Below are 13,511 nucleotides of genomic sequence, written 5' to 3'. Positions count from 1 at the left end.
GAAAATGTGTTGCTGGGAAAGCGCAGCAGGTCAGGCAGCATCCAAGGAGCAGGAGAATCGACGTTTCGGGCATGAGCCCTTCTGCAGGAATCCCGAAGGGCTCATGCCCGAAACGTCGATTCTCCTGCTCCTTGGATGCTGCCTGACCTGCTGCGCTTTTCCAGCAACACATTTTCAGCATCTGCGGTCCTCACTTTCTCCTAACCTTCCATACATGCCAATGTTATTGCAGTGGCTGGATGTGAAAACAGGGTCAATTGCAGACCACCTTGTGGAGTTGGTTACCTTATATAACATGTTAACGTCAATTTTAGTGGCAGTATGCAATAATTGGTCATTCCCAGTTTGTGACAGTACTGAGACAGACTTGGTGAAACTTTAGCCCACATATATGAATTAGTAGTATTATTGTAATTCAATTTGAATATTGGTAATAGAAATTTGATGCATTACTAACCTCAAAGTCTAGATTATTCCAAATAAAAGCCAACTTAGAAACCATGTCCATTTGCACTTTAGAATATTAACTGTGATGTATTTTTAGTATAGATTTTTTTAAAGATAAGCCATTAAATTTGGAAAAGGTACTGTATGGTTTCAGCTTTTGGAGAATACATTAGACTTTCAATGATTATTTACATTTAACACTTTACTTCCAAATTAATAAAGTTCCACTTTTTGCTTCATAGGTTAAATTGGAGAGATTTACTACATCATCCTTTTTGGCAAGGAGCCTTTGCTGGATGTGAAAAATCCTTAAATAAAGAAAAGAACAGAAAAAGCTTGAGGTCAGTAGCAGAAGGAGATTTGAGTATTTAACATTAAATTCAATTCCAAAGCCCCACTGTTGTCAGTCATAGCTGCCTTCTGTTCTTCACTTTTAGCATTACAGTTCTTGATTTAAATTAAATGGTGTTTACTGGGTTGTAACTGTTGTATTTAATGTTTAAAGATTGCATACCCTCTGTGATTGAGTGTCTTTGCTTCCGATGCAGTTGCATGTGAAAACAAAATTGGTGAAGTTTTACGATCTCCACACTGGGTTTAAAATTGGTGTGGAGGGTGCCATAAAATGCCTGTCTGACCACCTCCCAATCTGTCTTCTATTTTACAGAGTTGATAGAGACGTTGAGCGCATAAGTGTCTTATTCAGACCCTGTTGCTGTTTTGCACACAGTGGGGCAAGGGTCTGTAAAAATGATAGCCCAGCAATTTTATTAGATGAGCTGCTCATTTAGGAAACCCTTTGCCCAACAGATGGGTGGATGGGCAGGTAAGGTTATGGAGGCAGCGAGGCTGGTGAAGGATTTGGACAGGTGAGGAGAGGGGGCAAAGAATTGGCTGATGGAATACAATGTGGGAAAGTGTAAGGTTATGCACTTTGGAAGGAAGAATAGAGGCATAGGTACTAAGTGGAGAAAGGCTTTATAAAGCTGAAGCACAAAGGCATTTAAGAGTACTAATTCAGGATTCTCTTAAAGTTACTATGTCAGTTCATTTGCAATTAGGGTGCCATAATTTCAAGAGGGCTAGAATACAAGAGCAGGACTGCGTTGGTGAAGTTGTATTTGGCTCTGATCAAACCACATTTGGAATGTTATGAACAGTTTTGGGCCCTGTATGTAAGGAAGGGGACTTGACCTTGGAAGGGGTCCAGAGGAGTTTACAAAAATGTTCCTGAAGATGAAAGATGGCATGGTGGCTTCGTACTTAGCATTTCTTCATCAAAGCACCAGGGACCAGGGTTCGATTCCAGCCTTGGGTGGCTGTCTGTGCTGAGTTTGCACGTTCTTTCTGGCCCTGTGAGTGCTCTGGTTTCCTTTCATGGTCCAAAAATATGTAGGTGAGGTAGATTAGCCATGCTAAATTACTCCAAGGTATTCAGAAAGGTGCGGGCTAGTTGGATTTGTCATGGTAAAGGCATGTTACAGAGATAGGGTGGGAACTCGGTTTGGGTGGGATGCTCCTTGGCAGGTTGGTGCACACTCAATGGGCTAAAGGGATTCTGAGATTCATATGAGAAGTGGTTGAGGACTCTGGTCTGTACTTGTGGAGTTTAGAAGGATGGGTGGGGGCGGGGGGAACATCTCATTGAAACTTGCAGAACACTGACATGCCTGGATAGAATGGATTCCACCTTCCTGGGGTAATGAGGGCTGGGTCATAAATTTTGGCGTTAGCAGTGATACCCACATCATGAACATGAATTTGACAAAAAGGGCAACGATTTTTGGGTTGAGATACAGGCAAATTTTGTAGTTAAGAATAAATAAATGGATCATTTTACATGAAACAAAATTGGAAAAGCAAACAGCTGGTGAACGGTTGATGTGTGTTCTAAGCTACAGCAACTCAGTTACATGATCTAAATTCTGTTCTTTTTCAGTAAATTTGTGAAATTCAATAACAGTTTACTACAAATTGGATAACAGGGAACATTAACGATTTAGGAAATATAGCTAGTCTTTGTTTAATACCGTATGTCAAGTTACTAGGGAAATGCTATTAACTGAATTCTTACATTATTAATTTACAGCATTTAGATGCATCAAGAATCAGGAATCCATTTAATTTGGTGCTTGCAAACCTGTCAGATATTGAAATAAAATTTGAAGTGATTTACTACAATTATTAAAATTATTGTCTGTATTACACATAAATGTATCAGTTTTTTAAAATGAATTGTAGGAGCATAGCCCCTGACCAGGGATGAAGACTGGGGAGGCAGGCAGAATTCAGGCAAGTGGCAGACCTTTATTCGAGCAGAAACTGGTCAATGCAGGGAGAGGGCCAAAGAATTTCCCCAAATCTGGCCTCGATGTGCGAATCCAAAGATTCTCTTGGTCTTTGGCTCAGATTGGAAGAGAGATCAATGATATATTGATTTTTACAGCAGTGAAAAACAGCATTTTTATACATTTTGTATTACAATAATCACATACAGCATGGTCACTATTTCCTTCCCCTTTACTCCATATACCTAATCCTGTGAGACACCTAATCAATGATGGGCATCACTATGGACAGCCCCAGGTTGCCATATTAGAGTCATAGAGATGTACAGCAAGGAAACAGGCCCTTCGGTCCAACCCATATTCTCATGATGTTTAGCAGACATTGTAATCTCTAGGCCTTGGGATCTTTGTATGCATCGTTAATTAACATTTGACAGTTACTAATTATACTCCTTCTGGTCTGTCCCAGACTTGCTTATCTCCAATGACTGCTTGAATTCTGATGTTCATTGTATTCTGCACTGTCCCAATATATATATAATATATACATAAATAAATACAAAATACCGTTTATTTTAACTCATTACTGTAAGATTTGTAATATTAATTTCTTTTATACATTTATTTATAAAGCGTAGAGTTATATAGCTAACTCTAGTATTGGCACTTTGTGATTAATAAGTTGCAACTAATCTATTTCATTCAGCATTCTGGGCGTCTTTAGAGATAAAAGAAAGTGTTTTCTGAGACTAGTTAACTTTCACATTGATGTTTAAATTTTTTTCCCAAACACTTCTGTTATACTTTTGGTTATACGTATGTCTATGCTTATAATTGAAATCTATTCCTTTGAAGTTATTCACAATATTTATTAACATTGTGAATTACTTCAAAGAAACAACCAATTACTGCAAAATAACTTTGGCTGCTGGTTTCACAGCTGTTCGATGAGTTAGATTGGCTGGTTCATGGGCTGAGATTTATACCCCTTGTTCTTGCTGGTACTATTCACTTAAGGGGACAACATTCTCTCATTAATGAGGCTGGAATCAATCACTTGTCTATGCTTTGGCATCCTCTTATCAAATAGTCTTGGATGGTTGCCCTCAAGGCTGCCCACTGGCCTTGGAATAGTCTTGTTCAAAGGTATCATTATGTTTCACGTAAATGTTAGAGCAGACTATTGATTCTGTTTAATCTCTTGTCAGCCCATTTTGCATCTTAATGCTGGAGCAGGCAGTGTTGCCTGTCTAACCCTTGTTGGCCATTTTGTGTCTTAAAGCATGGGCCACCCTTACATGAATTGTTCAAAAGCTTTTCGATGGATTTTGCTTTTCTTTCCTATTGTTAAACGAAGCAGAGGAAGCTTCACTATTGCAAATGTTTTTAGTTAATTGCTTTTGGTGGTGAAACCAGGACCTGGACATTACTGACTGGGTATTCTTTACCACTGATTTTGACATCAGGATTATTTTGAACGATTAGAGATCACAAGTATGCATGCGTACAAGGTGTACCAAAATTCCATGTACTTTGTTTTGCAATTCTAACTCTAGAAATTAGAACTGTTTCACACATCTTGCATTTGAATTTTAGTGACAATGAAATTTGTTCGCCAGTCATCACTAGTGAGTTGCAACAGATTGGAGGAAGGAAAAGCCTGCAAACATCAAGCATTCAAATGGACAGCAACCAGCATCAAAAATCCTACAAATTAAGTAAAATAAAACTTATTATTGGTAGTGCTCTTTTCATTGTATATACTTTTGAGAATCAAGTGATGAACTATAAATAAATGTCTTATTATGCCTGCAACCCATGAACAAACATGCTTTCAAGTTTATTAAAAATGAGATTTGACTGGTCGGTTAATATGGGTTGTTTTTGATTTGGACAGAAATGCAAATAAACTGTGTAGGAAAAGCAATTAAAACATAAAATGTCAGATGGTATCTGCAGATTTTTGCATTTGTCTGCAGGAAAAGAATTTGGTTAGAGAACAGCAAGCATTTCTTTTGAAATGAGTAATCGTTGTTTGGAACAGATGGTTTGAAAGGTGATGGATAAGGGTTTGCTATTCAAACTTCAAATGGCAATTTGACCTGTTACTGTGTGAAGAGCGCACTTTCAATTATGGTAGTAAACCAGGCTGTTGCCCACATTGAATTTCTTTAATTCGACATTAAGCTAATCACTTTCTTTGCTGGATTTCTGTCGATGTACTCATTTATTTGGGCACACGAGTTTTTGAAATGCTTAATTAATCATCCCAAGGTGCTAAATTATTTATAGTTCTAAATATCTCTGCATATTGTTAATCGAACCTCACAGCAGCATTATTGTATTTCAATAAACTAAAGGAAAGTACTGCAGATGCCGAAAATCTTAAATGAAAACAGAAATTGCTGGACACACTCAGCAGATCTGGCAGCAAGAAAACCAAGTTAACATTTTGTGTCCAATGACCCTTCATTATTAGATTGTTAATGACATAATGACATTCAATTTGTGCAACATGTTGGTTGAAGTGGGGTGTATGTGTGCATATGTGGTGCGTGTATGGTCGTTCTAGATAGAAAATAAATGTTTAAGGGTGAGCCATCAGTTAGATTGACAGCTATTTCTGAGGTTTAAAGGAAAGCACAGCTACTTGGATTAGTCAATCTTCTGTGAATGAGAGTCTGTGGAAGGACCCTCATTTCATAGATGTAAGGTAGTCAGTCTTGGAGTCAGAGACACAAATATGAAGACACATTGCATTTTTGTTATGTGCAGTCAGTGCTATAATGCTGAAGGATGAAAATTTTATTTCAGCCTGATCAGTGAAGTCAGGCTATTCTGATTATAGAATAAATTAAGAGAACAAGGAGATTGTGTGTTTTTTTAAATATATGTATACATCCACAGAAAATATATCCTCCTATAACCAGGAATGCTTGTTCATTTATCTCACATATATATATTGATAATAAGACTTTAATTGAGACTTGGCTCACAGTTGATGATATTTAGTCCCTTACACCACCTCTATGCACCACCTCTAGCTTCATAAAATGCTTCAAGGCACTGGTCAGGAGTATTAACAAACAAAAATTGACAATGAACCATAGGACATGTTAGGACAGATGACAAAAAACTTAGCAAATGAACAAGGACTTAAGGAATATTATAGGAGAAAAGAGAAATGTTAATGTTTAGGGAGGGAATTCAAGAACATTGGGATCAGGAGCTTCAGGCTTTGCACCAGTGATGGAGTGAAGGAAACCTAGATAGTACAAGAGGTTGTAATTGGAAGAGCACAAAGACCCTAGAAGGCTGTGAGGTTGCAGAGATGAGCAAAAGCAAGATCTAGAAAGCTTTGAAAATCAGGATGAGAATTTTAAAATTGAGGCATTGCTTCACTGGGATCTAATGGAAATCATAAGGCGATGTGTGAATAGGACTTGGTGCATTGTGAGGTATGGGCAGCAGACCTTGGGTGAACTCAAGTTTATGGACAGAACTTTTGCATTAGCCAAGTGTACAAGTAAAAGGCATGGTTGGGGATTTGAGTAGCATATGAGTTGAAACCAGGGCTGAGATAGGCAATATTATGGAGGTGGAAATGGCAGCCTAGGTAATAGTAGTGAATTTGGGAATTTAGCCTGGTCAGATAAGGCAACAAGATTGACAGTAGTCAGTCAATTGTTTCACTTTATATTGTAAAGTATTTGTTTATATTATTTTCTTATATTGTTAAATAATTTCATACAATTGTTCTATCTTTTAAAGTAGCTTACTTCTGAAAAATCTTCAGTTTGTGTTATTGTGTTTTCTTCATCATATACAATACTTCTATTTTAAATTGATATTTACTCACTATTTTGCAGAAAACCCTGCTGATTTACAGCCAAAAAGTGCCCAGGACTTAAATTCTAAGGAATCCATCTTCTTACTTAGGTACTCATAAACTCACAAATGTACCTTGTATTATTGAATAATTTCTCTCACTAAAGTTTGAGAGTTTGGAATGAGGTTTAACTGTACTGAAGAATTGCTGATTGTCAAGGAATAAAGTTACCTTTTTAATGTAGCTCTATCATAGAATTTTACAGCACATTCAGCACAGCATGTCTGCACTACTTTAAATTAACAATTCATTTCATGCCATTTCTCCCCTTTTCCCCATAACCCTTACATGCTCCAATTCCTTCCCGAATGCCTTGATTGAACCTGCTTCCATCACACTCAGGCAATTTATTCTAGATCCTAACCACTCACAGCATTAAATATTTCTGATCAGATCTCCATTACTACTTTTTCCAATTACCTTAAATCTATGGCCCCTTGTTGATCCATTTACTGAGTAGGAGCAGTTTATCCTTATATGCTCTATTCAAATGACTCATGATTCTGAACACTGACCCTCACACCAAGGCCCTTTCATGACATGGGCTACTTTCAGTCCAGCGAGTCCCTATTCACCTATTTGCAGTCCTCTTTGTCAGTTTCTTTCTCCTGAGTATGCTATAATCCATCCCTCTGTCTCCCGAATCTTTCCCTCAGCTCCATTTCTGCTATCTTATCACCCCACCCCCTTTTTTTAACATTGACTTTAAGTGTGTGTGAAAGGGATTAATGCAGTCTCAGCTCATTCATCCCTTTATTTGAAACAGCTCCCATCCAACACCAAGAACTAGCTTGAATGTAAGCCACAGCAGCAATGTAACTCGGAGTGCTCCACCAAAAGGCTCCTCTGTTTCACCACAGGTAAACTAAAATTGTGGCACTTACTTGCTTATGATTGAATTTATACTTTTCAGTTAACCTGTAATGTATGTTCTGTGTTCCAGTTTCAGAATATATTTTGTTCTTGGCGAGGGAAGGAGCTTGGTACTTTGCTGGGTTTGGCATTTAACAGAGAACAGCCTTTTAAAACTATGTATTTAAAATGCATTTCATCTCTACCAGCTGTACCAAGAATTGCAAATTTGAGTATCAAGAAGTGCAATGTCAGGAGGGAGGGGCAAGAGACAAAGAGTGGTCACCTGGCAGATTTGAGAAAATTACGTTACTGGCCTCTGACAAATTGGGTCCTTTTTCAGAAAAAATGTTTTTTTTTGAAAAGATGAAAGAGAAACCTTGTTTGTGTTTGAAATGCAGGAGGAGCTGATGTGCTTGAACTTGATACTGTGAAGCTTCCAAGTATTAAGAACATTCCCTTGCATGATACTCCTCCCTTAATCTTATGAAGAAAACAAATTGGTAGCAATAAACCTCTGCATTTTTGTTCATAGACTTCTCTTATTTTTGTTCTGCTTTTATTCCAATTTTTTTCTATTACTTCCCTTTCCTTCCCATCATTTCAAGTGCAGTTCCTTCTTGGCTGCAAGGTGCTGGTTACATCCCTGCGAGGTTGTTGCTTGTTATGACTGTGAGTAATGACAGCCCATTCAACAGTTGAAGGCACTTATAAAAAGGTCTGATAGCATTCTTAATCTGAAATCCAGAAATGCATAATTCTGGCACTAGTGCTGAAAGGAACTTAGTGCCATGATGGGAATGAGACACCATTAAGTTTGGCTGTTCTGCCTTTCTCACCTGCTGTTATTATTCCATATTTGTCACTGTTAAGCACCTTAGCACAGACTGGGGGTCAGACCATGCGTCTTATTAACTGCTATAATATAGCATTAACTTACCATGGTGATTCTTCGAGGATCTTATTTTATCCTTTATTTATTTTTGACTTTTGTACTCAAGTTCAGTTCAAAGCCAGCATACTTCTTGACTGAATATGCTTAATTCTTCAGAACATTAGAGAGTTTGAATATGATCCATGGAAACTTGTACCCGCTTGTACTGTCTGGACTAGAGTTTATTATTAAAGTATTGGAATTATTACCACTATTTGCAGTACAGAATCCCTAAAATGTCCATATTCGTGTTTATTTTCTACCCAAACATCCTCAATCCTTCCTTATCTAATTGCATTAACATATGCTTTTATTCATTTATTCTTCATGTTAATCCATCTTCCAGTCAATCACGCTATACTTTTACATTTTAATTACCCCCTGCAATGGGTCTTACATTCTGTTCACTGGTCAAAAAGGTTTTTCCAGAATCTCCTACTGAATTTATTAGTACCTCTTATATATATTTTTGACCCTAGTTCTGGACGCACCATTGTTCCTATATAAATCACTGAGGGCCATCATATTGGTTTTGGTTAACCAAAAAAAGTTGAAGCTGCATTAAAATCAGGTTAGAACAATTTATGAAAATGAGCTATTAGGAAGGATGACAAATGAGTTTATTTTGATCAATGTTGCAGATTTGATTCTGATCCTGGTTTGAATGATGAGCTACTTGTCATTCACATGTTGATTAAACTTCAAAAGTTAAAAACCTGCAAAGCAATCTTCAGGAAACTTTGAAGTATTATTCTAAAATCAGTCTTGCACAGATTGCAGATGAATGGGAATGACCTTGAAGGCAAAAGTGGAAGGTGATGAAGTGTCAGAATTATCTGCACTTTTCGTGTTCACTTACTGTCGAAACTTCATTAGTTATTTATTTTGGAAGCTTTGATCAAAATTGTTTTGCCTGCCATACAGCACAATAGACATGCATGGGACAGCATGATTTCTATTAAGTCTGAAATTCAACAATGCATGTAAATTAAAATCAATCAACAATAATTTAGAAATGAGTCTTTGAAGGTCACTTTAAGATTCTTCACAAATATCTTCCTTCGAAAAAATAGGGCTTTTGTGTCATCATGGACATAGCCTGTTTATTTAAAATACTGTAGGATTTATCCTTGAACGAGGAATTCACAGTGATGTTAGACTGAATATGATTCTGTAAATTCCAATTGTAGATGCAGTTACATATATTTTCCTTAGTAGAATGAATGTCATTTTAGCAGCAAGAATTTCCTCTGAATTTTACTGCTACTGCACTACAAAAAACAAAGTTTCTGCATTTAAAAATATGTCTATTTCTTTAACTTGTTTTAGAACTGGAACTGTTTGACAGCTTTCTTCTGCCCCCTTATGGCTCAAGGTACAACTCATGTTTAGGTCAGAAATAAAGAAGCTGTCAAAACCTTTATAAACCGATTTAGGCTGATTATTCCTCTTGGCCAAGATCAGGACAGGAGTTTTCATGATTATTTACTTAGAAAAAGTAAGAAAATGCTATTTCTTTTCTCTTTGCATCTCATAACAGTAAGGAGATATTTTGGGGAAAGTCCATTTTGAACATTAAAGTTTATTCTTGTTTCACATGAGGCACATCAGGAGCCTTATCCTTGACACATTGGATTTTAGCTATCACTGTTATTGGTGGTGGGAAAAAATGACATTTAAACACAATGATGCATGGTTGGGCTTTAAGATGCAAATTTGACTCTCCTGTTTTTGCATGGGGCAAGTTCATAACTGATTGCCATTGTGAAAGTGGAAATCAAAAGTTAGGGGTGTTTATGTAAGTGCTACTATTGTTGGCTAAAAGCAGTTTACATGAGTGAGTCTTTTGTTAGCATTTGTACTAGATTATTTGAACTAACATTAGCTTGGTAGAAATTTTGGACATACAAAACTATTTTTCTGTCAGTAATTTTTGGTTTGTTACATAAGGATGTATCGACGGTTTGTGTGGAGCTTTCACATTCTTCTGGGTGTTCTGGCTTTCTCCCACAGCCCAAAGATGTACAGGTTGGATTGCCCATAATGTCGAGGTGTGTAGGCTAGGAGAATTAGCCATGTGGGATAGGGGGTTGGGGTGGGGATGGGTGGGATGCTCTTGGGCGTGGATTGGTGTCGACACCATGGGCCGAATGGTCTGCTTCCACACTTTAGGGATTCTAAGATTCAGCAAACAATTTGCAACAGTTTCAGAAAGATATTGTCTCAGTCTGACTGAGAAGCATGTTTGGATAATTTTCGATAAGATTCAAGTCACCTCACTGTAAAGTTTTCCAAAAAGAGGCTTTGTCCTATCTAAGCATAAACATAGAATCTGTTGGAATGATTCTTTCCACTGCTGTGATGTTACACAGGTACTTCTCAGCCATTTATGCCTTGGCATTTAGCCAAGTTTTTTTTTGCAAGAGTTTTAATTTAGAATTCAGATTTCACAGAATTTACATTGTGTTTTATAAAGCAGATTTGTAAAGAAGATCAGTGTCCCTTTCCAGTAAGCTGGCAGCGGAGGTCTAGGCGGAGTTCGGGCTCCTGAGTCCAGGGCTTGTCTGCTCCTTTTTCTGTCTGCTTTTCCTCATTTTCTTTGCTGCTTAGCTTTTATCGGTGGAGGGTCATCTGGATCTAGCATGGTACCTGGCATCGGTATCAGTGGCTGCTACATCAACAGAGGTGATGTCAGTGAGATGGTGTCTGAATGATTGGCGACTTTGATGTTCTTGGGTCTGGCACAGAAGGTGGCAAAGTGGTAACAGAGGAGCATTGGCTCAGTGACAGCCAAATGGCATCTGTAGAGTGTTGACTCCAATATTGGTGGTCTGGTACAGGTGGTGGCATGACGGAGGAGCATTGACTGTGGTGTTAGTGAATTAAGCTCAGTGGTGAAAAAATGGCACCTGTGGGGTGTAACTCCTCATTGGTGGGTCTGATGCAGGCAGCAGTAAGACAATGGAGGAGGGGTGCTGGCGCAGGCATTGTTGGTGAGCTGGCTCAGGACTCATGGCAGAGATGATAGAATGAAGATGGACACTCAGCTTTTTTTAATATTCTTAAGCTATTCAAAATGGCGTCGAATCATGTCAACAACTGAAGCTTTTCACCATATTTTATTGTACTGTTCACTAAAATACACGTGACAATAAAGCATTCATTATATCAATCCTCTGACTAATAACCAACATAAGCAACAATAATAGTTTGCAGATAATATACATCTGTGCTAATTACCAAATAGTGTTTTCATTTATACTTTTGAGTTTCTCCAGAGACATTAAGTTGATGATTATGCTGTTATTGTCACTGAATTGTGGAGTAGCAAACCATTACATTTAATGATCTGTACACAGAATATAGTATGTTGAAAAGGGTAATTCTGTTGTATTCATCTGTGACAGTTTTGACATTTAAAATTTACCACACAGTGTGCAAAACATGTATTATGCATCTTCTGCTTTCAGGCCATTTCATACCAGTGGGATCTAAGAAAGAACCTCCTATTAGTTCTCTGAATTCACTCTCTTATAGTCAGTTGCTGTGAATTGGTTTTCATGTATTCTTCTCCTTAAAACACCTCACCTTGTCCTGGCCACATCACTTCATGAATTATTTGGAATTATAATTTTCCACGTTTTGGACCTTTACACTCTGTTCCCTAGAATTCCTGCATGGTTAGCAAAAGACAAAACCGTAAGAAGACTATCATTGTTTACCATATAAGGAAATAATTTTTAAAAATGATATGTTTAGCTAGGAGGTGACACTTCAGAATGAATGAGTAAGCCAGTCAAAGGCATTTAATAAGATATCACATCAAAGGTTATTGCCAAAAACAAAAACTCATATATAATGGATAGTATATTAACATGGAAAGACAATTGGTTGGCTGACAGAAAGCAAAGAATACACAAAGTAAGTCCTTGTCTGATTGGCAAGATGTGACAAGTGGAATCCAGCAAGAGTCTTTGCTGATATTTCAACTTTTTAAAATTTACATCTATAACTTTGATGAGGGTATTAAAATCACAGTAACTAAACTTAAAATGACACCAAGAAAGTACGATGTGAAGATGTCAAGAGCTTACAGGCTGCCATAGATGGGTTGAGTAAGTGGGCACAAATCTGACAGATGTGGGAAAATGTAGTTGTTAATTTTGGCAGGAAGAATGAAAAAGCAGAATATTACTTGAGTAGAGAATGACTGGAATTCTGAGGTGCTGAGAGATCTAGATATTCCAGTACATGAGTCACAAAATGTAAGTATGCAGGTAGATTAGGTAATCAAGAAGGCTCATGGGTTGCTATCCTTTACTACTAGAGGAATTGAACAGAAAAGTAATGATGTTATGCTTCAGCTATACTTGGCATTGGTGAGACCACATCTTGAATAGTCTGTGGTCTCCTTATTTAGGGAGTGATGTAAATACATTGCAGGTGGTTCAGTGAAGGCCAACTTGATTATGTGGGTTATTTTACGAAAATGGGCAAGCTAGGTTTCTTCAGAAGAGAGAAGAGTGACCTGATTGAAGTGTATAAGTCCTTGGCAAGGTGGCTATGGAAAGAATGCTTCCTCTTCTGAGTGACTTCAGCACTAAGGGACTCTGTTTTAAAACAAAGAGGTGCCCTTTTAGGGTGGAGGCTTTTTCAGAGGTTTTGTAACTTTGGAACTGTCTGCCTCAGAAGGCAGAGTTATCAAGTATTTTTAAGGCAGAGGTAGATTCTTATTAGACAGTGGAATCAAAGGTTACTGGAAGTAGATAGGAACATGGAATTTGAAACACAAACAGTCAGTTGTGTTCTCATTGAATGGTGGAGCAGCCTCGAGAGACCTACATTTGCTCTTAATTCATGTATTTTTAAGATGGATGTCTCTAAACCCCAAAAATGGCTTTTTGGATGAAAGTAAGTGGAAGGGGAAGAGCCTCAGCCTTGGTGAAGGGCACCAAGGTTGAAAAGATAAAGTTGAAAATAAATTGTTACAATTCTTTATGAATTTTATTAAGGATTAAAATTTGGATGAACGCTGGGACATGAGCACTAAATATGAAAAATCCAGATGCAAATGAAAATAAAGGAAAGTGGATAAGATTAT

The 13,511-nt window shown here is 37.6% G+C and overlaps 1 protein-coding gene across 5 annotated transcripts in view; it reads left to right on the top strand.

Annotated features, from left to right (window-relative positions):
- ulk4 (unc-51 like kinase 4) overlaps positions 1 to 13,511 on the top strand; it is a 495,283-nt gene that overhangs the window by 26,966 nt on the left and 454,806 nt on the right. For all 5 annotated transcript variants that reach the window (XM_072560398.1, XM_072560394.1, XM_072560397.1 and 2 more), the window contains 4 exons: positions 690 to 788; positions 4,332 to 4,453; positions 6,605 to 6,674; positions 7,391 to 7,484. In XM_072560398.1, the coding sequence (XP_072416499.1) occupies positions 690 to 788; positions 4,332 to 4,453; positions 6,605 to 6,674; positions 7,391 to 7,484 (385 nt within the window). The remainder of the gene's footprint in view (positions 1 to 689; positions 789 to 4,331; positions 4,454 to 6,604; positions 6,675 to 7,390; positions 7,485 to 13,511) is intronic.

The sequence above is a fragment of the Chiloscyllium punctatum genome, chromosome 41 (assembly GCF_047496795.1).
Source record: "Chiloscyllium punctatum isolate Juve2018m chromosome 41, sChiPun1.3, whole genome shotgun sequence".
Lineage (NCBI taxonomy): Eukaryota > Metazoa > Chordata > Chondrichthyes > Orectolobiformes > Hemiscylliidae > Chiloscyllium > Chiloscyllium punctatum.
Note: the sequence above shows the minus strand (reverse complement) of the source record. Positions and strands in the feature narration are given on the sequence as shown.